At 32.1% G+C, this 23,728-nt stretch overlaps 1 protein-coding gene across 1 annotated transcript; it reads right to left on the reverse strand.

Moving 5' to 3' along the window:
- Nucleotides 1-12,000: 12,000 nt before the first annotated feature.
- LOC134721255 (phospholipase A2 group XV-like) lies at nt 12,001-23,694 on the reverse strand. Its single transcript, XM_063584101.1, has 6 exons — nt 23,548-23,694; nt 21,269-21,425; nt 19,962-20,080; nt 18,939-19,037; nt 16,598-16,825; nt 12,001-14,602 (listed from the first exon to the last, which is right to left on the reverse strand). Exons 1-6 carry the CDS (start codon nt 23,675-23,677, stop codon nt 14,082-14,084), a joined length of 1,254 nt encoding a protein of 417 aa, XP_063440171.1. The 5' UTR covers nt 23,678-23,694; the 3' UTR covers nt 12,001-14,081.
- Nucleotides 23,695-23,728: the final 34 nt, after the last annotated feature.

Raw genomic sequence — 23,728 nt, forward strand, 5'->3', positions numbered from 1 at the left:
TTGTCAATAAACGATTAATTCTCCTACCAGTTTAATCTAAGTAAACATAGATGTCAAATTTAACAATTTACCTGAAACAAATTGGGAATTCATAAATCGCTCATCGTAAATTTTAAATACCAATTTATTTCATTAACAGTACAATGGCTTAGTGCACTAGTTTATCTTCACAACATAAAAGACTCATTGTATGAATACAGCATTGCAAGTAAGATTATATGGTCTAATATCCTTTTCTGAAAAGAATATAACACGTTTATAAAATTTCATTTCATTCATAGCTACATTACTTTTTCAATTAGTAAAGATGTTTAAAAAGGTGATACTAGAATTCATCCCCTCATCAAAAATATTTCTTTTCAATACAACCCAGGACATTTGGAAAAACCTGTTTTAACTTCAATCTTCAAGAAGATGTTTGGATCAGATGTGGATTTAAGAGGGACAAGGCATGGGACTCGGCCTTCCTTATAGAGCTTTTTAATTTAAAGGCTTTCGGTTAGGGTGAAGGTTGGTACCTCTTGACGGTTTAAACCCGCTGCATTTGTTTTAATCTGTCCTAAGTCAGTAACCTGATGTTCAGTAGTTGTCGTTTGTTGATGTGGTTCATAAGTGTTTCTCGTTTTTCTTTTTTTTTATATAGATTAAACCGTTGGTTTTCCTTTTTAGTTATGCACTAGTCATTATCGGGGGCCTTTACGGCTTGCTGTTAGGTGTGAGTCAAGGCTCAATGTTGTAGACAGACTTTGACCTATAATGGGGTTTTTTCTTTTACAAATTGTGACTTGGATGGAGAGTTGTCTCTTTAGTACACATATCTTCTTATATCTATTAGACTTTTAACAAGTGTTATTTCAAAAGTTGCCCCCTCCCCATTTGTCTTGCCTGTGAATGTGAATTGACATAATAAGTATACCTATGATGTTCATTGATATGTGAAAACACTTCAAGATGCTTTTAAAAAAGACCAAATACTGATACAAGATGAGTCTCATTGATTAACTCCATTTTATAAATAAGTCAAATAAGTCATCTGCACAGGCTGTAAGTGCCCTATATAAACAAAGCACTAATAAGTCAATTATTTTTATACTTAATTGATTGTGCCCTCAAAATGGCATGTGTCGACTTTGCTCTTGAAAAAGTCAATAAGGTTTCATATACAAGTCTGTTGAACATATCTACATCTAAATCCGTTTGTTTGGAATTGTAGTTACAAAATACCAGTCATCTTTGCTATAAAATCATCAAAAGTTAATTGAAATAAAAGGTAGAAACGAGAAGAGAGCAAAATCGATGGTTAATTCCCAATCGTCATAGAATAAGAAAAATTGAAACAAAAATTACTTTTTTTTTATTATACAGAATCTTTGTGACTTTTGTTTGAAACTAAATCATCGTGCAATAAGTATGCCAATTACTAGTTTACACATTTAAATATTAAAAAAAAATGTATTGAGTTTTGAAATTGTTCAAAAATCATTTGCATGCAAAATATTATATCAATATGAATTTTACAGAAAAGTGATCAGTTCTGAAATTCTAAAATATATGAGAAGACAAACCACAGATTTTGGCAATCCTTCAGATTTTGTAAATATTGTTGAATTTATAATCCCTCTTTTAGATTAACAGGTGGAATTTTTCAAATCCAATAAACCAAATACTTAATATATATGAAGCTCAGGGGGAAATGTGTCACACACATCTTGTTTAATTTCACATTGTAATTAAACCCTTTCAGAAAACATCATATGTGAATAAATAAACTCATCATAGATACCAGGACTAAATTAAGTATATACGCCAGGCGCGCGTTTCGTCTACAAAAGACTAATCAGTGACGCTCGAATCCCGAAAAGTTAAAAAGGCCAAATTAAGTACGAAGGAGATACACCTCATCCAACTATCGTTTTGGATAACATGAATAAAAATAAAAAATAAAATGGAGTGCGGATCGATTTAATCATGTATGTCAATTTAAAAAAAAAAACATAGAAAATGTGCCTAATTTTGTCATGTTCAATCATTTTTTTTTAATATCTGTTTCCATGCAGAAGTGTATGTTTGTGAGGGGAAACCCAATAAAGCCATAATTCTATTGAATAAAGTTCTTATAATTCAGTGTCAGTAAAATATTGAATTGAATTGCCCTACTACATGTGTGAAATTAAAATGTAGCGGAATGTTTGAAGGGATAGAAAATCACCAGGACCCTTAAGGTTATGGATAGATTGATTGATGCTTGATGTCCAGTGTCATATACTACAATGACGAACCACAGTTATGGAATCCTGAATGCTTAATGTCAAAATGCATATATTACATCACGAGTTGGTTGACAATTATAAAACACCCTTTTCACAGATGATATCGGATATGTTCCTTAGGATGTAACTACAATCCGTTCCCCTTTCACGAATATGAACTACCGAATCATGTGTGTGATAACATAAGAAACACATGCGGAGCGTGTTCTGCTTACCCTACCGGAATACCTGAGATCACCCTTAGTTTTTGGTGGGGTCCATGTTGCTTAGTCTACCAGTTTTCAATATTGTGCTTTGTGTGCTATTATTTTTCTGTTTGTATTTTTCTTTTTTAATCACAACGTTATCTGTTTCTGATCTATGAGTTTGGATGTCCCTCTGGATACTTTCGCCCCTCTTTTACAATGTTTCCTTTCTTGTCAGTCGAAGTGCTAGCTCGTTCAGTAACTGTCTGAAAGCATGTCAACTATTTGTCTTACTTCTAATGGCTGCATACATAGAAGAAACGCAGATAATGCCAGATTAAAAGCGACGGTTTTATTTCACATAGCCTTATACTTAATTAAAGAAATGTCACTTACGAGTGGAGCAGGGTCTACCCTTCTGGAACACCTGAGACCACCCCCAGTGTTTGGTGGGGTTCGTGTTGCTTATTCTTTAATTTTCTGTGTTGTGTCATGTATGCTATTGTTTGTCTGTTTGTCTTTTTCATTTTTAGCCATGACGTTGTCAGTTTGTTTTCGATTTATGAGTTTGACTGTCCCTCTGGTATCTTTCGTCCCTCTTTTCTAAGGAAAGGATGTTATAGAATCCATATATTTGATGGTAGACATACTTTCTATATAATATCGTACAAAAATATAGTGAAATAGTATGATTGTTTTCAGATCAGTATAAGAATGTAAAAACTACACTGATCTTGCTCAACTGTAACATACTAGTACATGTTCACAACTGGAAAAATGAGGGTGAATTGTAAAGGATCTCTCTACATGAGGCATTGCTCTCTCTAAATGAGGCACTGGCATTAAAATCCTCATTCTGAACAGATGTGTCTGCAAAGAAACGTGATCACTAATCTAATTCTAAGTAACATAAACACATTTTAGTCTTTTGTGGATAGTTGTCTCATTGGCAATCATACCACATCTTCTTTTTTATACCATCCATTTAATCTGCCTAGTGAAACTATATTGTATAGCAGTTCAAAAAAATTAAAACAGTTTTATAACATAATTAATTACCTTTTCTATAATTTAAAACTTTTCTATGATTCATGTCACATATGTACCAAGGTATATCATAGCAAGAGCAGGTAAAACCAATTATAAAAGTCAATAAATGAATTTTTCAAAACAATATAAATTTACTATAATGGCAACACAATACACTTTAAGAAGTGTTAGTTTGATGAAGCACATAATAAAATAATTGTAACTGCCAATATAACTTTAGGAAATTCACACATTAAGATTAATAGCTTTGGTTGCTACGTTACTTTTAGTACCACAGCAGCTAGAAAAGCATATTAAAAAAAATACATAATTAAATTGATTTAAAGCCTGTAAACATATTCAGCTCAAGAAAGTATAAATATTTGTTTCAAGGAAACACGCATTGGAGTAAAATAGGTGCTTTCGTAAAAGATTGCTGATCTTAAGGAATCTTTAGATTATTTTGTCATTGTAACTAGAGATTCATACGACCTTCCTGTGTCGCTCGCTTAGGACTTTATATATATATATGCATCTTGTACAGTTGACAGTCTCCCACGTTGTGAACTAGAATAGAATTCATGACGAAAAAAACTTTTTGGTTGATCTTGCATTGTTGATTATTTCTCTGTTTACAATTTCTCTCGGTTATTGCACAAAACACCAAAACATTGTGATTTAGAGCCTCCTTACGGTTTCTGCAAATGCTGACCAATTTGACATGCATTATTTTTTGTCTATCTATCTCTTATAGTTTTCAAGGTAATAGCCAAACACGTAAAATATTGGTAAAAATCATCTTGAAAGACCAAGAACTCAAATTAGGAGTCGACTGAAAATTGTTGCTATATGTTGAATTATTTGTAGATCTAGTCATACTGATCATTTTTGCTTTTTGCAATGGCTATAGATCTACTTATAATAGTTTCAAGATAAAAGCAAGAACAATACAAATAGGTAGAAATTGTAATTTAAACAGAGAAATAAGAGTAAACTGACGGTTTTGTATATTAGATTATGGATGTCTCTCTGGAACATATTGGTATATCTTATCTTGCTTATGATTTTTTGCAAATTTAATTTCCGTCTATCTATCTATAAAAACAAATTCAGATATTCGACAAAAACGCAAACAAAAATCGTAAAAAATTATGGTTCCAACGACGATTTCAACAATTCAATTCAATTCAAATCTTTATTGCCACAAAACTACATATTTATAGTATGTGACACAACATAACAAAATGAAAATAAAAAATAACAACAACATCAACAACGTAAGTTAAGTTTAGATCTTGTCTTGCTGATCACAATTGCTAAAAAATATTCAAGTTCAATCTATCTATTTTAATTTTTAACCTTCTTGTGTATTTTTGAAGGAAAATGTTCAAAGAATAACATTTTCTTTATTATTCACCATGGAATTGTACTTTATTCTAATATGACGTTCTTCTTTAGCTTTGGGTACAAAGCCATGTTCTAATTTGAATAGAACATGGGCTACACGTGATTGACGTCACAATTGAAATTGCAACGTCAGATGAATTTTGAACAACGCCAGAGATCAAAATGGACATTTTTGTTGGTGTTGCTCGCTAGGAAATTAAATAAAAACATTCTAAAAGTAAGTTTAAATGTTTCTGTTCTTTTTTTTATTGATAAACTGTTGATTTTTCTATAACGTTTTTGTTCATCAAATCAAAATGGCGACATTTCGAGCGTCACTATAGGTCCGCTTCGAAGAACAAAACTTCAAAATATTCCTATTAGAATCGAAATAATTCTATCATGCCATGCTCTATGCTCATTTTAACATGGGTAGGCATTATATTTGTAAACATTTAATACCTCGCTAACGCTCGGTATTAAGATATTAACAAATATAATGCCTACCCATGTTAAAATGAGCATAGAGCATGGCATGAAAGAATTATTTCTTAATGCTATTTTATATCAATATTAATAACTTTATCAATATTGTACCAATCCATATTAAATGTTGTGCTTGTATTGGAATTTATATTTCTGCTCCTTTGGGGCGCTCATTGCAGAAATAAATCATTGCATAATGAAATTATATGCATTTTTGTACCTTGTCCAGATTTTCTAGTTTAAGACTTTAATAAATCATCACTGCAAAATAAACTGACCGCGTATTAAAGCCAAAACACAAACACCATAAAAAGATTTCATTTAAGGGCCTCTTGACTGTGCTACACTACATGACAATGTAAAAGAACCATATGAAGGCGTACTTGATGAAGTACACCATAAAACAAACCTTATCACCAATATCCTAGTGACATAATGGTTGAACGCTCAAAAACATGTTTAACCCCGCCACATTCTTTATAAGCATGTCTCAAGTCAGGAGCCTAACGTTCAGTGGTTGCCATTGGCCTATGCCATTAGTTTATTTGTTTTGTCGTATTTTTTTTTTTATAATTTAGGCTGTTAAAACATTTCTCTAAATTGAATTGTTTCATATTTTTCATGTCGGGCCGTTATGTTTCGAATTTTCCTTTGACCACGGATTAAAGCCAAAACATATATAAACACCAAATAAAGAAACCATTCAAGCACCCCTTGACTGTGACTTTGCTACATTACACTATACATGACAATGTAAAAAGACCATACGAAGGCGTACTTGATGTAGTACACCATAAAACAAACCTTATCACCAATATCCTAGTGACATTATGTTTCGTTTGTGTTAAACATCACAAGATCAAAACAATATTAAGATCGCCTATCATAATAAAACACTCATGTTTGGAAAAACATCTGATGAAAAGAAATTTAAATGTTTGTCACTAGGAGAATATCAGAGAGATTATTTTACCTTACTCAAAACGTTAACAAATAATTAAATGATAAAATAAATAGATTGTTCACTGTGAAATAAATCGCTTGCAATTGGATTGCACTTGATAGTCTTGCCTTGCAACCTTTGTAACACAGAATGGTTTTGTTAAACAGTAATGTTTAATATGTTTAAACATATTACTTTACACTAATATGTAATTAACATATTTATCAGTATTTACATTACAACAGTTACTAATATTGTTTTGTTTTATTACTGTCTTATTTAGTAAATGTGGTGAAGACCAATTGGTGGTCTTTGTGCATATTTCTGATCTTTGGTAGGATTGTTCATTGTTGTCTCTTTGACGATTTATGACTTTGAACAGCGATATACTTCTGTTGCCTTTATTTGACACATTCCTCGTTTCTGTTCTCTAATCATTTCATTTGACATATTACTTTTTGATGAATCAAGTAAATGTTTTCTAGAAATGACAGTGGTCCTTCTTATCATATTTGGTATATTTTTTTTTATATCACCCAGTCACAATGCCGGATTGTGATGCGATCATCAACCTTTCTATGCACATCATATTGGATGTTTTTCAGTGACTGTTTATAGACCTTACCGCTACTTGGGATTCTGCGACTCTTGAACTATTGACGTTATACAACAATCACTTTTCTTTTGTGACTTTTGTGGCGTCAGACATTTTCTATTGTGACGTCCAACTTTTATGGGAAACTTTGTGATGTCCAGTAAATATATAATCTTCGGAGCGTCTGTCCTTTACCTGGTACCCATTCATAAAATTGATGAAGTTTAATGCGAATTCAAAGAAACTTTACCATGGCAATAGGAAAAATTATGACCACAAAACACAAAACAAAACATAAGATTGAACATCATGAATTTACTTAAAACGAAGCGGTGAGCTGATGGGGGCAGAAAAGGCAAAAACTTCCTGCTCACCAAGTAACACCTATATTAATAGTTTTTGTACGAAAAATTGATGAGTCGTATGTCCAGTTATAAGGCATCTCATATTAGAAAATAAATCAATGTTTCTTGTCTTACCCTAGGTTACGCGAAAATCCTATTGGTACATTGCATTTTCACACACTTAAACTTGACAAATGTAAAATTTGAAATAAAAACAGATCTCGAATTCGGATATACATATCTATCAGATAACGACGCCATAAACATTAAAGAAAAAAGCAACACTAACAACTTGAGCAATAGCAAACAACACAAGGCATAACTGAGGGTGAACTTGTGTGGTACAAAAAGATTAAACAGTGCCTGTTAAAGTAGAACGTGAAGTTGCGGATAAAGTCAAGATACTTTTTATTCTTCACGAGAAGCTACTCCACAAATCTGTCTTATTTGGATAAAGGATCAAGAAGAAGAGGAGAGAAGAACAGTTGGTGTCAAAGAAATGCCGATTGCTTCAAAGTTGACAAAATGGGTCTTTAAAGCATAAGAAATTAAATCAATAGACTCGTCATAGATACCAGGATTGAAATTTTGTGTTTGCGTTAGACGAGCGTTTTGTCTATACAAAAGATTCATCAGCGACGATAGATGAAGAAAATTGTTGATTATAACTGGTTTTATAGCTAGCTAAACCTCTCACTTGTATAACAGTCACATACACTTCTATGAAATCTAATGCAGAACATAGTATCTAGAGAGTTTATTTACAACTGCTGGGTCTATGCCGCTGATGGTGAAGGTTTCCTCTCCGAGGGTATCACCATACTAGTAGGTAGCACTTTTGTGTTTATAAAATGATCATTGATTTGGTCATAATTATGAAATAATAGTACTGGTAATTGTTGACATATTTGAAAATAGTCACGGAGAAATAGTATGGATTTTCTACCCAAGGAATAGTTTTCTTTAGCTTGATTTGACAACACCTTTCGGACTTTTGGGTCCTCAATGTTCTTCAACTTTGTATCTTGTTTTCTTTTAATCGAGCGTCACTGATGAGTTTATTGATACTGTTACGTCCTGTTAATTAACTTATTCATGTTATCGTTGTTTTCTATTTATGCACCATGTTTATAATGTTGTTTTACTATTGTGTATGTATGTAAATAATTATTATCGTTGACCTGTTTACCTATAGGAAACAGGTTTACATTTGTTTCACAAGTGACATGATTGACTTTATGTTGCTGATTTACCTTGTATGAGTGTATTATGATATCACGTGACTGGTCAGTTCTACTATAAAAAGCTTCTGAAATTACATTTGGGTGTTCCATTTTCAACAATCACGTCTCAGTCCTTACAGCTGAACGGACGTGCTGGGTCAGCTCTCCTTTACCCGCTATCTTCGATGAGGGTTTATTGCTAGATGGTCAACGACATACTACTAAGATGACAGAAACCAATCCATGCCGTACAGAGAGACGTAGTAGTTGGCGTACCCGCGTTAACATGCCTCCAAAACCATTGTCTATTATGGGGAGTGTCATGCCGATTAACGTCCGAGGGCTGTATCCTAGGCTGTTGGGTGATACGACCTTCATTTTCCTGCCTCACGGCTTGGGTCCTGATAACGCTTCCTGTCATCTTTAGAACTACGTCTACGATTCATCTACCAGTACTCCATCATCGAGGCTAGCGGGCTGCCAAGCTGACCAAACTGGCCCTGAAAGCAGCCGTTGTGAAGAAGTAAAATCCAAAATAGTCAACAAACCAAAAACAACTCACCAAAACCAAGATGGCGGCCTCCATTCGGCGTCCTTTGCTACCCGTTCCTGACCCACGGCACAAAATATTTAAATGCTCACCAATCGTCTTCGGGCACCGAGCCGACCGTGCGAGGGCTGAAAAGCCAGTCAAGGTCGTTAAACACTTCCATATATTTGGGTGTTCAGTCTGTCGATGTACACAGAACGTTACGAACCCTTGGTGAAGGCAGCCATGACAATTATAATCAAGTTATAATTAATTAGTAGACATTGGTTGCAACCCATAATTGTGGTTAATGATAACCAGGAACTGTGATATAACGAATAACTGTGCCGGTTAAAGTATCCCACTAAATATGGTTAAAGTATCCCACTAATTATGGTGAAAGTATACCAATAACTGAGGTCAAACTTTACCAAGAATTGTGGTTAAAACTATACCAAGAATTGTGGTTAGAACTGACCAGTTGTTATTGTTTTTTTTTATATAAAGACTTGTTACTATTACTATAATTAAAGCAGTCGATACTATCCGACCGCTAATAAAATCATTTATCCTTAGAAAATCTTGATTCATCTAGCCATATTAACGATATTGGTTCATGCTCGCAACTGAGACACTTAATGCACTGAACCCAAAATTGTAGCGAAAGGCGAGCTCGTTACATTGGTACCTCCGACTGGACACTTTAAAAAAGTGTTTTCAAATTAAATATTTCTACATAAATCTATTTTGTCGTTTTGAGTTTAATGAATTTGAAGAAGGATATTTGAGTCAGTCTGATCCTCATACTGAAGAGGATTTAGAAAAAAACTGAACCTAGATCTGGTTCAGGATTCAAACTTTAACAATGACTGAACTGAAAGTTGGAATTGAACTCCTTCAGAATCTCAATTTACATTTGCCTTCTAAATTCTGAATCTTAGTAACTAGATGAAAAGCAGATAATATTTTACCCAACTGAAAAATGAACAAATAATCAAAAGAAAAAAACATCCTAGATTGTTCAAGGTAAATGCATTTTAAAAAATGTACTTGAAAGTATAAAACTGCAACTATTTCTTTCAGAAAGAATTAATTGGTAAAATAAACATTAAAAATGAAACAAAATTGTCATCCACCCATATGCTATGACTGGTTTATACATACTAGCCTTTGGATAACAAATGTTAAACATAACAAATAGCTGCATCATGAGCGCATGATGCGCCTGTCACGTTTTCGAAGAATAAACTTCATTAACTTATCAATGTTAGATCAGAAATTCTAATATGACGTCATTATTACGCTTTGTAAACAAAGCCGTGTTCTAATTAGCACAAAACATGTTTGACACATGCGTATTTCCATCGTTATCTTTTACATATATACATTTAAGCAGCACACATAAACTTTTATTATACATTTTTATGAAACAACATATATTTAGCCTGCTCATAGTTTTTAGATATGAAATGCTATGCATAGACTCCTCGAAGAGGAAACTTGAATAGCCAAATATTTTTACGGTAATTTCGTACGCTTTGACCTATACAAATACTGTATTTTTCCTATTAGAATCGAAATAATTAAAATTCCTTCATGTCATGCTTTATGCTCATTTTAACATGGGTAGGCATTATATTTGACCACATTTTACACCTCTCTAACGCTCAGTGTAAATATCGACAAATATAATGCCTACCCATGTTAAAATGAGCATAGAGCATGACATGAAGGAATTATTTCTTATTTTAAAAAAATCAAAAGGGATCTTACATCAATAGATATAAAAATTCACCAAAGTGTCATTACAACTGCTGAAAGCATTTTTGAATTATTGTCCTAAATAAAGGCAACAGTAGTTTACCGCTGTTCAAAACTCCTAAAGACAAAAAACAAAAAATCATAAATATAAAATCTTGAATTCATAAAAATTGAAAGGCAGCTCATGTCATAAAGAATTCACCACAATTTCTTGCAATAGGTGAATGCATTTTTAAGTCATTGTCCCAAAACTGGAAAAAAAAACATAAAATCTTAAATTTATAAAAAATGAAAAGGAGTTCACGACAATAGTTATAAACAATGTACCAACAGTTTGTGCTAATAAGTGAAAGCGTTTTTGAGTAAAAGAGGGACGAAAAATACCAAAAAGACAGTCAAACTCATTAATCGAAAATAAACTGACAACGTCTGGCTAAAAATGAAAGAAGACAAACAGACAAACAATAGAACACATGACCTAACATAGAAAACTAAATATAAGCAACACGAACCCCACCAAAAACTAGGAGTAAATGTTGCAACGGATGGACGGACAATGATATACCATAATACGCCCTGTAAACGGGCGTATGAAAACAGGGAAAACTATATACCGAGTTCAATCTTATAACAAACAAAAGTTATAACATGGTAACCAGTAGCAACCAGGACTGCAAGCAAAATCATTTTCTTTTAAAGCTAGGTGGTAATATTCACTTTAACTTTTGTCAACATTTAAAAAAAAATGAAATTATGAACCATCCACAAACAAAACTATAAAAACATGAAAAAGCAGCATAATGATGAATGGCAGCAATTTTTAAAAAGTTGAACCTAAATTTGAAATATAAACAATAATGAGCATATACACATTTATAAGAAGTACAATAATTGATGATGTTATTTGATTATTTGAATGCTAGAAAAACCTTTGACCACAGAATCAAAATAAAATCAAAACATACATTGCATTGGATATTAAAGATCTGAACACAGATTACCCGTACATACATCATCAAATAAAATAAAAGAAATAGTAGAAGATATCTTCCACATCAATGAACATTAGAACTTTTATCTGAATACAAACAGATGGTTTAAGGCAATAATAAAGTTACAGAAATTAGTTTGAATCAAGATTTCTTTTGCAGTAGGGAATCACCGGGTGACATGGTAATTCAAGAAAACAGAATATATATTCCTAAAGGAGCAAGGGTGAGATTTTTTTGGGACAAGCTTATTTTTAAGCTGAAAATCATATACATAAACCATGAAAAATATGAAAACGTTTGTAAAAGAGGGACGAAAGATACCAGAGGGACAGTCAAACTCATAAATCGAAAATAAACTGAAAACGCCATGGCTTAAAATGAAAAAGACAAACAATAGTACACATGACACAACATATAAAACTAAAGAATAAGCATCACGAACCCCACCAAAAACTGAGGGTGTTCTCAGGTGCTCCGGAAGGGTAAACATTATAAATTAATGTTCTGTTAACTGTTGCAAAAACATGAATCAAATATCCACTAAATTGCCAGTTTTCTTCAATCCACAAAATTAGACAAAATGATCTCATAAACACAATTATTTAATTTTTTTTACGTAGAAGTTATTTTGTGACATGGACATTTTTATAAATAAAACTACTACAATAGTTAACAAATGAAAAAAGTGGTGCATGATTCTGCATTTTTATGCTTACTTCTTCTTAAAGGGACATCACGTCAAATGTAGCGAAGTATCCAACGCCATGAAACAATTTTTATATTTCTTAATTTACATTCTTGTACAATGAAATAGTATAAACCCACTGGTTATTAGCTTTAGGCTATATAGTATAATGAAACATCAAGTAATCTTAAATTACTGAAGATTCAGGAAACCAGTGGAATTTGTGCAGTTTTTTTTTTATGTTTAACTACATGTATATGCATATTTCTTTGACAACTGAACAAGATATTACATGTTCGTTTCTGATTACTTCCACAGAATAGATAAAATTCAGCAGTGTAAAAGCAAATAAATTTAAGAGTAGTTTTGATAAATCAATCAGATCTAAATGATTCAGATCATTATTCTATATTCTATGGAATGATACATATATTGAAACAGCAGAATACCACAGAAACATTAACTCTAATTGTCCATTTGCTGGATTTGGCAAAACCTTTAGGAATTTTGGTTCTCTCAATGCTCTTCAACTTCGTACTTTATTTGGCCTTTTCACCTTTTTTGGATTCGAGCGTCATTAATGAGTCTTTTGTAGACGAAACACGCGTCTGGCGTATTATTTTTTTTTGTCCTGGTATCTATGATGAGTTTATTTACAACCACTGGGTCGATGCCACTGCTGGTGGAGATTTCTTTCCCCGAGGGTATCACAAGCCCAGTAGTCAGCACATTTTGTGCTGATATGAATTATCATTGATATTGTTACATTTATAAATTAAATGTTTACAAAATTTAGAATTTTTGAAATACTAAGGCTTTTCTACCTCAGTCATAGATTACCTTAGCTGAATTTGGCAAAACCTTAAGGAATTTTGGTTCTCAATGCTCCTCAACTTCGTACTTTATTTGGCCTTTTTAACTTTTTGGATTCGAGCGTCACTGATGAGTCTTTTGTAGATGAAACGCGCGTCTGGCGTAAATACAAAATTTGTCCTGGTATCTATGATGAGTTTATTTGCCAATTACCGATTTGAATATGTTATTACACACATTTTAAACAAATTACTTCCCTTTGTCAGTCGTAGACTGGTTCCATACCGGACAAAATTGGCCTTTGCCAATGCAATGCATGACGAATTGAAAGTGGTGTATCGGCGGTTTAACTTATTTTTCAAGAAAACCTATTTCTTGTGTCAAAAGTATTTAGCTTAACAACAAATGAATGTAATTGAAAGATTTAAAAACTTTTGAAATAAGATAACTCATATTACGCTCAGGTAAATTTGCTCTCTCTGCCAGCTCTCCATTGTAAATAAATAATTTAATGTCCCTCATTAGGGAGACAACTAAAAAATGGATCTCTAATTACAGGGTCAATTACGGGAATTGGCAAGTAGCCTATTCATGTGTTCGGTTTTCAAGATTCCAGACAACCTGACCTCTACCCTTGCAGTATTCCTGAAGAGTTTGACAAATATGTGTAATGAATATGAACTTGGATTTCTGTTAGGTTTTTGATCCCTGCTATATTTTCTGGAAAATAATGGAAAGAGACTAAAACCCCCTTCCCCTTCCCCCCAAAAAATATTGCACCAACAAATAAAATTGTTTTTCAGCAAAGGACACACATTATCTGAACTTAACACTCAAACATCAACTTGTCAAGATTTTCTTTAAATATGCTATAACATCTTTGTTCTTAAGTATCTTCCTATGCTCTGCATATTTGACAGGAACATGATAAATATTCTGGGGTTGTTTCCCTTGCCAGTGTAAACATCCTTTCAGACTACGAATATTTACTGTACCATCTCCAAGATCATTATCTGTTCTGACATTAGGTTGTGTATCAGGCCACATATTGCCTGTATACACAAGAGTTTTAGGCGTAGGAATACCGTAACCATGGACACAATGAACCTCAACACCAGGGGGCGTCAGTAATCTGATTAGATTTGCTGTGTCCTGTCTCATGTACCACCCATCTATGTAATTAATATCCATGAAGAATTGTTTGTAATCATTGACTGTGTAATTCCTTCCAGGTCTTTCAATTAGGATTTCATCCTTACCCCAAAACATATCTGACGGCAACAGCCAAGCAGTGCTAGGCATGGATCGTTGTTGGACTCTCACATTTAATGCTTTTACAAAGGGTACATCCAGATTATCGCCTGAAAAGAACCAATTGATACAAATATTACTTTTTATTGGTGATGGTTGGCTTTAACAAAGGCTACATCCAGATTATCAACAGCAATAAACTGATTGTAACACATAGAATGTTTATTTGTGATGTTGAGTGAGGGTTGCAACCTGTTTAATCTATCTAGCTTGATTAATACCGTTACTAATATACAAAAAGTAAGATGTACCCTCACATATACAACGCCTTTTACAGAATTGTTTTTTTACCTGAAGCGTTATATTTTGGTACCAGAAATATCAATCCGAAATTTTTACAATTTATAAAAGAAGAAATAGTTCATTTATGTGATATAAGGTATGACTGTTGTTTATTCGTTTTTATAATTTATATAAATTTTTTACATAGTATGTACAATGGATTTAATATTTTCTGAAAATGTTTCTATTCTGATTTTTTTAAACTTTGGTTTAAATTTCTTGGAAATTATTTAACTTGGAACTGATGCAAGTCAGCAAATGTTTAAACAGCACCGTGGTTGAATGATCTAGTTTGTAGTTGTGTATTTTGTCAGTTAAAAAAATATTTTGAAATCAACATAAATCCTTGAACAGAAAGTAAATAAAAAAGGCTTTTTGAATGCCATCATAAATACATTTTTTGTCACATCAATACAAGCAATGTCTATTACAAGTTTGTAGTTTCAGTTTAAATTATTTCATTTTTGATTGGGACACAAATTTAGGGAAATCTGAATTTAAAAGTATTTTAGTGAAAAATCTGGACATATCATTAGGCTTTCATCTTTTATTTTAAGCATACATTGGATTATATCAAAACATAAATGATGGTGATCCTTCAATCTACCCTCACATATATAATGCCTTCTAAGTATTGCAATGTGCATTGTGTTTAAATGTAATATCAGTATTTAGTTCTATTATAATCTTAAATCAATCCTAATTCTATCTTACTTTTGAGATATAGTTTTTCAAATGTGACGTAATTTTTGTGCTTTTTCAGAAATTCAAATGTGACGTTATTTTTGTGCCTTTTCACCACTTCGTATGTGACGTCATTTTTATGATATTTTGCGTTGAGGCCTGGACTAAGTCGGGTGTGTCTATTTTTCTGTGTTGGTCTTTGCATTATGTATTCGGGTTTTGTTTTCTGTAATTAGTTAATACTTCAGTTTCATTAAGTATATCTTTTATATTCATTTCATAAAATTTACTGTTTGCAATAGCATAAATTGATTTAAATAATAAGGATGTTCTTATTCCAAACATAAAAACATAGCCGTATTTGACACAACCTTTTTCAACTTTTGATCTTCAGTGCTGTACAACTTTGTACTTTTTTTCACTTTCGATCTTTTATATCTGGGCGTCACTGGTGAGTCTTGTGTGGACGAGGTGCGTTTTCGGCGTATTGAATTTTAAACCTGATGCCTTTTGTTATCTATTAATCATGTGTTCCTTTGTCTTATACGTTCTCCTGTTTATTTGTATTGTAGTCCTGTAATATTATGTTGTCATTTCAATGTTATATTTAACATTGCCATTAAAGTGCGAGGTTTGGCATGCCACAAAACAGGTTCAACCCACCATTTTTATCTTTAAAAATGTCCTGTACCAAGTCAGGAAAATGGCCATTGTTTTATCATAGTTCGTTTCTGTGTGTGTAACATTTTAACGTTGTGTTTCCGTTGTGTGGTTTGTTTTCTCTTATATTTGAGTGTGAATTCACATTACTATAAGACGTGTCACACTACTTTTCTATCCCAAATTCATGTATTTGGTTTTGATGTTATATTAGTTATTCTCATCGGATTTTGTCTAACGCTTAGTCCGTTTCTGTGTGAGTTACATTTTAATTTTGTGTCGTTGTTCTCCTCTTATATTTAATGCGTTTCCCTCAGTTTTAGTTTGTTACCCCAATTTTGTTTTTTGTCCATAGATTTACGAGTTGTGAACAGCGGTATACTACTGTTGCCTTTATTTTACAAAAAAATATGTCTTACCTGAAGCAAAGAGTCTTAATGGTTTAACAGATCCTCCCCATACACCAGCTAATGATATAAATGAATGAATAAACTTATCTTTCCATGACTGTGGCTGGTGGTTAAGGAAGTACAGTGTGGTAGGATTCCCCATGCTGTGGCCTAGCAAGACAACTTTAGTATTGTTGTTTAGCGCATATGTTTCCTCAACTAAATTTCTAAAATTCTGGTAAAAATCAGCATATTCATCTGGAAAAGGGAAAATTTTCTTTATGCATGAAAATCATTCACATTCAAATACTAAATCAATGTTATACAATACATTCTGTTTTTACAAAGATCATTACAGTGCGTCCTATTTCATTTCGTTTCTTCTTGTTCAATGGGAGACAACTCAAGGTATTTTTTAGATTGATAGAATGTTATCTCTCTGTTTCTGGTGTGTAAGAAGGGTTTAAAGTACAACTATATGCACTAACAAATAAAACCCAAAACCACTAGCACTGATAAAATTCATACAAAACAATTTATATGAGGGTTGGCCATCTACAATTCTCCAGTAGTCTTGTTCACTTGTACCTTTCCATATGTGTGATTTATCTTATACAAATAAACTTATCAAAATCTAGCTTTATACATGAATTTCACTTTAATATCAACAGCCTTTTGCAAAATATTTTATTTGTTTTCAAAGTAGAAGGTTTGGATAAGGCCCTATAATGGCCCCAAATTCTAGCTTAAATTTTTCAATTATGATTAATTTACCAAAGTCACAATGGATCATAGAAAATACAATCACTAGATAGGAAATACATCTTTTCGTTGAAATTAATGTTCTTGCGTTCTATTCATGACAGCACTCATTTAGATTTTCAAAGAAAATTCGATGAAAACAAGTCGACATCTTTTAACATAATCTTTGTTATGAAATTTTACATATCAGACAAAATATTAAGTTTGTTGCACTCTATGTTTCCTTGCACTAACATATACAAAATTTAGATCCTATCAGCAATAAGGTTTAAGTACAAAGCAGAAGGTTCAAGAAAGGCTACATAAAGGCAACCGTAGTATACCGCTGTTCGAAATTCATAAATCGATTGAAGAACAAACAAATCCAGGTTATTAACTAAAACTGAGGGAAACACATCAAGGTGAAAACAACGACACAACAGAAACACAACACTAAAATTCAACACATACAGAAAGGAAATAATAATATAACAATGGCCATTTTCCGGACATTTTAAGAAAAAAAATGGTGGGTTGAACCTGGTTTTGTGGCTCTCCAAACCTCCCGATTTTATGGTAATGTTAAATATAACATTAAAATGACAACATTACATGACAGGACTACAATACAAAAAAATGGGAGAACATATAATTGGCCCTTAGATTTTTATGTTTTTCAATCTGACAGTTCAAAATACAACATATTTCACATATTAGTTGTTTTATGACTATTCGTGTATAAAACCCTTCTTTTTGGCACTTCACATTAAAAAATCGCGAATTATACTCCTTCTTATATATGATTTGTGTTGTAACATTGGTTTTACTCCAATTTTTCATTATTTATGACAGTTTAATGCCTACATTTAGGTTTGTTTATCATATAACCCTTTTTATTCAAATAAAAATAAACTGTTTTGAAAAAATATGATTTTTAATAGTAATTATTTAAAAACAAAAACTTTATAAAAAAAATAAGGCTCTAGTGTTAAAATATATATCAAGATATCAGTAAAATATCGTGCTCAAATATCTTATCGCCTCAAGGTCATCATTGTAAGTCTTGAAACAAATTTGAATTTTCCTTTGATGTAGCCATAAGCTATCACATTCAACATGATTTTTGTAATTATGATAAGTCACAAAATTAGAGTCTGCAGGTAAAGGTGTCACTCTACCATAACATAATTATTCTGAATTGAGGTCAAGCTGACCTGTACTTGCTCTTGTAAACTACGAATTTTAAGGTCAATGACCAGATATCAAACGCATGACATTCCAATGCAAGATGGGAACTCAACAATAAGACCACTGACACATATGAGGACTTTTAAAAACTGATAAGTATTTCCACCTGTACTTGTATCATGATAGTCTGTCTGATTCCTGTATGAATTATTGTAAATTCAGAAATTAGTGCCCAGGTTTTATAAATGCGAATGATGCAACTTGTGAATATAACGATAATAGGAGATATATATTATACATATATCTGGATGCAGATTTTCCTGAAAATGCAATAATTGATATCACGTTTTTGTCCATTTTTTTTAAAATGGCAACAATAAATGTAAACAATAATTTATGATTTTACAGTAAACAATTTTAATGATTAAGTTATTACGCTTACTTGGAGCTTTCCTAAAGTCATATGGAGCACCTCTTACTGATACATTTCGTTCATATCCCCATTTTACCATTGCATTAACAATAGATGAAAAGTAATATGCTGAAAAGAACCAACACAATTAATTGCTTTGAGAAAACTTTCAATGAAAGACTGTATTTCATGTCATCATAGTGCATTTTTTAAAATACCATATTGTATCTAAAAATATATAAAGTTCTAATAGATTATTTTTTTAAGGTTTTGTGCAAACCATATATGTTGTGAATAAATGATTATTTTTTTCCAGTAAACTCAATTTGGCAAATAAACTCATCATATATACCAGGATTGGAATTTGTATTTGCACCAAACGCGAATTTCGTCTACAAAAGACTCACCAGAGACGATCGAATAAAAAAATAATAAAAGCCAAAAAAAAAAGTACAAAGTTGAAGATGGATTTTACACTTAGGATGAGGTGCTTTGTGTTATCTAATGTATCTATTCCTTTTGCATAGCTTAAAAATCATGATGTAAGTCATATATAAAACCAAAGCAGAAGCTGATATGCAAAGGATTATCCTGTCTGTATTACCAAGGTGTAAGACGGATCATCCTGGTCTGAATGCTCAAGATCTGACACTTATTAGAACAGATATCCTGCTTTTGACAATCCCCTTTTAGAAGGAGTTAGCAACTGAGTCCAATACCCCAGCCTTTTATTTATATATATTTTGAATAACAAAAATACAAACTCTTTGATATTATTTTCACAAAAAAGATACATATACATGTAGTTATCATGATTATGATATTTCATGGAGAGATAACTATACATATACATTACTAGTATGTAAAATCAACATCTGATTAGTTTCAGATATTTATGATTCCATCAGCAAATTGTCATATATTTCATCTTACTTTTTTCAACCTTATCATATGTATCCTTATGATTAAGATAGTGATCTATTCCAGGAACTCATTCCAAAATTAGTGACCTCCTTCCCCTGACTCTGACATATACCTACGTCATATACTTACTAGGACTGATATGTGAAGAATCAAGCCACTCCACCGTCCTTGTATCTCCCCATCCTGGAATCTTTATTTCAACACCTGGTGGATTGCGGGTAATATGTTTTTCTCTGTCATATAATACTCTGAAATATAGGAACAGCATATGCATAATTTGTATTGCATGAGGATATACATAACACATACAAACAGTTGGGCAATGGAAGAACCTGAAAATTCATACATATATCATATTTTCTACACCAAATATATCAATATATTACATAAACAGCGAACTTGTGCATAACAATTTGGAGTTTTGATACTTAACTACATAAAAAATAACCTCTATTGTATGCCAGTTGACCCAATGAAATTTGCAAGACAATCGTTCATGGTCTTTGACAATATTTCTATTGCAAACCTTAACCATTGCAGGGAAAGATTATATTTTCTGCAATGACAGAACATCGTTTAGTAAGAAGCACTATGATGAAGAAGCATCCACAAATAAATTAATTATTTAAAAAAAGAGGTAACATATAGTCCACTTCCCCATACAACCAATCTGTCGTTAGGATTGATTGATTAATTAATATTTAATGCCATTTTCAACACTATTGTGCTATTTGATGGCGGTCATTTTAGTGTATGATGCGGAAGTGCCCGGAGAGAACCACCGACTTGTAGTAGAAAAACAGACAATGTTAATCAATTAAAATCGGACTGTAGCACACCTGCCATACGGGGGAATCGAACTAACAACATCAGTGTTGATAGGCTAGTAATACAGTAGTTCCACTGCTAATACCTTCTGGCCACTGAGGTCCCTTTCTGCCACGAGGACCTACAGGCCTTACATTTTCTAAACTGCACTGTGTTCTGAAAAGCGTGATCAATTTAAATGAGACAATCATACATTGCATATCTGACTACAAAAAAAAAACCGCAATAGACAAAATTTCTTACAAACAGCGAAAGTTGTATCATTCAATATATGTACATTTTTAATTAAATATTGCGTATGTACAATGTATTTAATTCTATTTATCAATGAACAAAACTGTTATTTGCAACTAAAATCACCAAGTTTTTACTTCATTTGGTCTTATTATAAAAAGTCATTTTCAGGATGAGTGACAGGAAAACATGCTTTTCCTGATGTTTTTTGTTTAAATTATGTAACAAAGAAATTCTTTATCTTTTTTAAATATTCCCAATGCTGTATTATATCTATTATACATTAACCATATAAATTGTACATGTACCTGTTGAAAATGTATCAGGTATAAATTCAAATAGCAAAATTTCGAAAACATTTTCCTTTGACTTACTTCATGTTATCAGTGAAGCAATCTATTACAAAAGGAGCTAACTCTTCGAGATTTAGCCATAAACTAAAGTAGTAATCTGTATGAAGAACACACCAAGAATGAGGAGCAGTTGTCTTGTTTAGTTTTGCTACAAATTCACTTCCACCATCACCAGGTACTACAAAATATTCAAAGAAATGAAAAATTAAGTAAACATTTTTTCTATATTTTATGCTGTTTCCAGCATTCATTGAACATTGCAGACCTGTTGGTGACCTTCTGCTGTTGTATTCTCTATGGTCGGGTTTTGTCTCTTTGACACATTCACCATTTCCATTCTCAATTTTATTTACCTTTCTTATATCATATTCAATGTATATCACCAATTTCAAAACTTAAAATGAAAAAATAAAACCACATGAATGTATTGATGCCGCATCTTTTCACTAAACATACAAAAATTCGGTTATCTTCGGGAGGAAAACTTAAAATCCTAGACAATTAAGATAAGCGTCCATCACCTGAAAATAATCACCATTGTCAACGTGTGATGAAAAGGATAAGGTCCCTATTTCTAGCAAAGATTTTATGTAGGGATTTATTAACCAATATCCCAATGAATCATACATAAAACAATGACTAGATAGGACACATGTATTTTTACTGAAAACTTGTGTAATGGCCATCTTTTCACGACTTCACAAATAGCAGGCATTTTTATTTTTCGCAAAATTTCTATGTAAAGAGGTAAATTTTCTTTTTCATTTTGGACTGAAAACATGTAGCAAGCATCGACAAAAAATATCTGTTGAAATAATGTTTTTGAAGCCTGCGCTTACTGTTTTCTAGGCCTAAATTCGTTTGAAATCCAAACGATTTTTTTCAAATTTGACCAAAATCTCAATTTAAGGCCCAATTTTAAAGTATGGGATGCATAACATGTACATTATGTACCTTTACATGAAGGTTTGCACTTGAATCAGGAGCATTTTCAAAGAAAATTCACAATTACTGCAATTCATTTGGACACAGAAAATCATTATAAAACAATAAAAAATACAAGCAAATTGTTTGATTATGGTGTGATTTGTACATTAAAATTAGTACAAAATGTATAAAATGTCTATTATTAAAACTAGTACAAAATGTATAAAATGTCTATCATTAAAACTTCAAATTTCATACTTTATTTTTCCACAAAATGACGGGAGACACAATAATTTTTTTACTGTTAAATTAATTTGTCTTTATACATTGCATAACCATTATTATTCCCATGATTAGAAATATATATCTACATGTATGTAACTTAGCCTTTTGCATAATTATTTATTGTAACATGACATAAAGGAATTTGCATACAAAAAATCATTGTTCTGCAGTGAAAATGGGTTTATTTTGAGTTAAAACAATACTGAAGAATTGAATGCTTAATATACATGTATAGAGTTGTGCAAGCTTGAATGTGTGAACATTAGTTGTATGAAGGTCAGCCTATGGTTTGTTTTTCCATTCATTGCTTGAAGGTTGTCCATAAGAGTATGTGCAATTGGCCGTTTCAGAATCTAAAGCATAAGGGTTATTTCATTGTTCGTAACCCAAAATGAAAATAAGGTCACGTCATTGGTTAAATTTCCATTGTTTATGGCATTTTTAACCAATCAGGACGTTTTGGTGTTCACTTTTGAAAATATTACCCAGGATGCATTAGATTCTGAAACGACGAATTATAGATGTTGCATTGTAAAGGCAAACAAATATATCTTTAGGAATGCCTCAGCCGTAGTATCAAAATTACGTAATTATTCAAACTTTTCCTAATCAAATTATAAATACATGTACATACATTCTAACCTTTTCATTTTGCTTTAACAATTAGTACTAAATGTTTCTTGTCATTTTGGTATTTGTATATACCAAAATTGTCAAAAATCGTATTAGGCATGTAGCTGCAATATTTGTTCTGTATAGTATCTGATCAGCAAAAATAATACAAATCATCAAAACGTTTACAAATTACTAAAACATTTATCTCCTAGGATTTATACCTTATAACACCAAACTGTATTCAAAAAAATATGTAAACTTGAGACAATTTTGAAACGTTTCCATGTTTTCTAACAAACAAGTGTTTACTCTTCTTAATGCTTCACATCTGACGTGTGCATGTGCAATTTGTCTTTTTTTTTTATCATTTGCCCGATTACATGTAAATAAAGGCAACAGTAGTATATCACTGTTCAAAAGTCATAAATCTAATCATTAAGCTATGTAAGTTTTAAAACAAAGATGTACATTACCTAATATCACAGGATTCAGGATCTTACATTCACAATAAAAAATTAATAATAAACAGGTAAATATCAAACGAAACATATTTGATAAATATCGAGCTCTTAAAATCGTAAAAGTCGTTAAGTGAAAAAGCATACGGTTGGAATGATTTCCGGAAAGGAAACTTGTGACACGCCAATTGACAAT

Source organism: Mytilus trossulus, chromosome 6 (assembly GCF_036588685.1).
Source record: "Mytilus trossulus isolate FHL-02 chromosome 6, PNRI_Mtr1.1.1.hap1, whole genome shotgun sequence".
Classification (NCBI taxonomy): domain Eukaryota; kingdom Metazoa; phylum Mollusca; class Bivalvia; order Mytilida; family Mytilidae; genus Mytilus; species Mytilus trossulus.

Excerpts from the sequence above, each read along its gene's own strand:
- LOC134721255 (XM_063584101.1), bottom strand. The coding sequence starts at position 23,677 with ATGCTTTTTCACTTAACGACTTTTACGATTTTAAGAGCTCGATATTTA. Across the intron at positions 20,081-21,268 it reads TGCTTCACTGATAACATGAA|AGTATTATATGACAGAGAAA; the intron begins GTAAGTCAAAGG and ends CCTATATTTCAG. Across the intron at positions 14,603-16,597 it reads ATTAAGACTCTTTGCTTCAG|GCGATAATCTGGATGTACCC; the intron begins GTAAGACATATT and ends GGTTCTTTTCAG.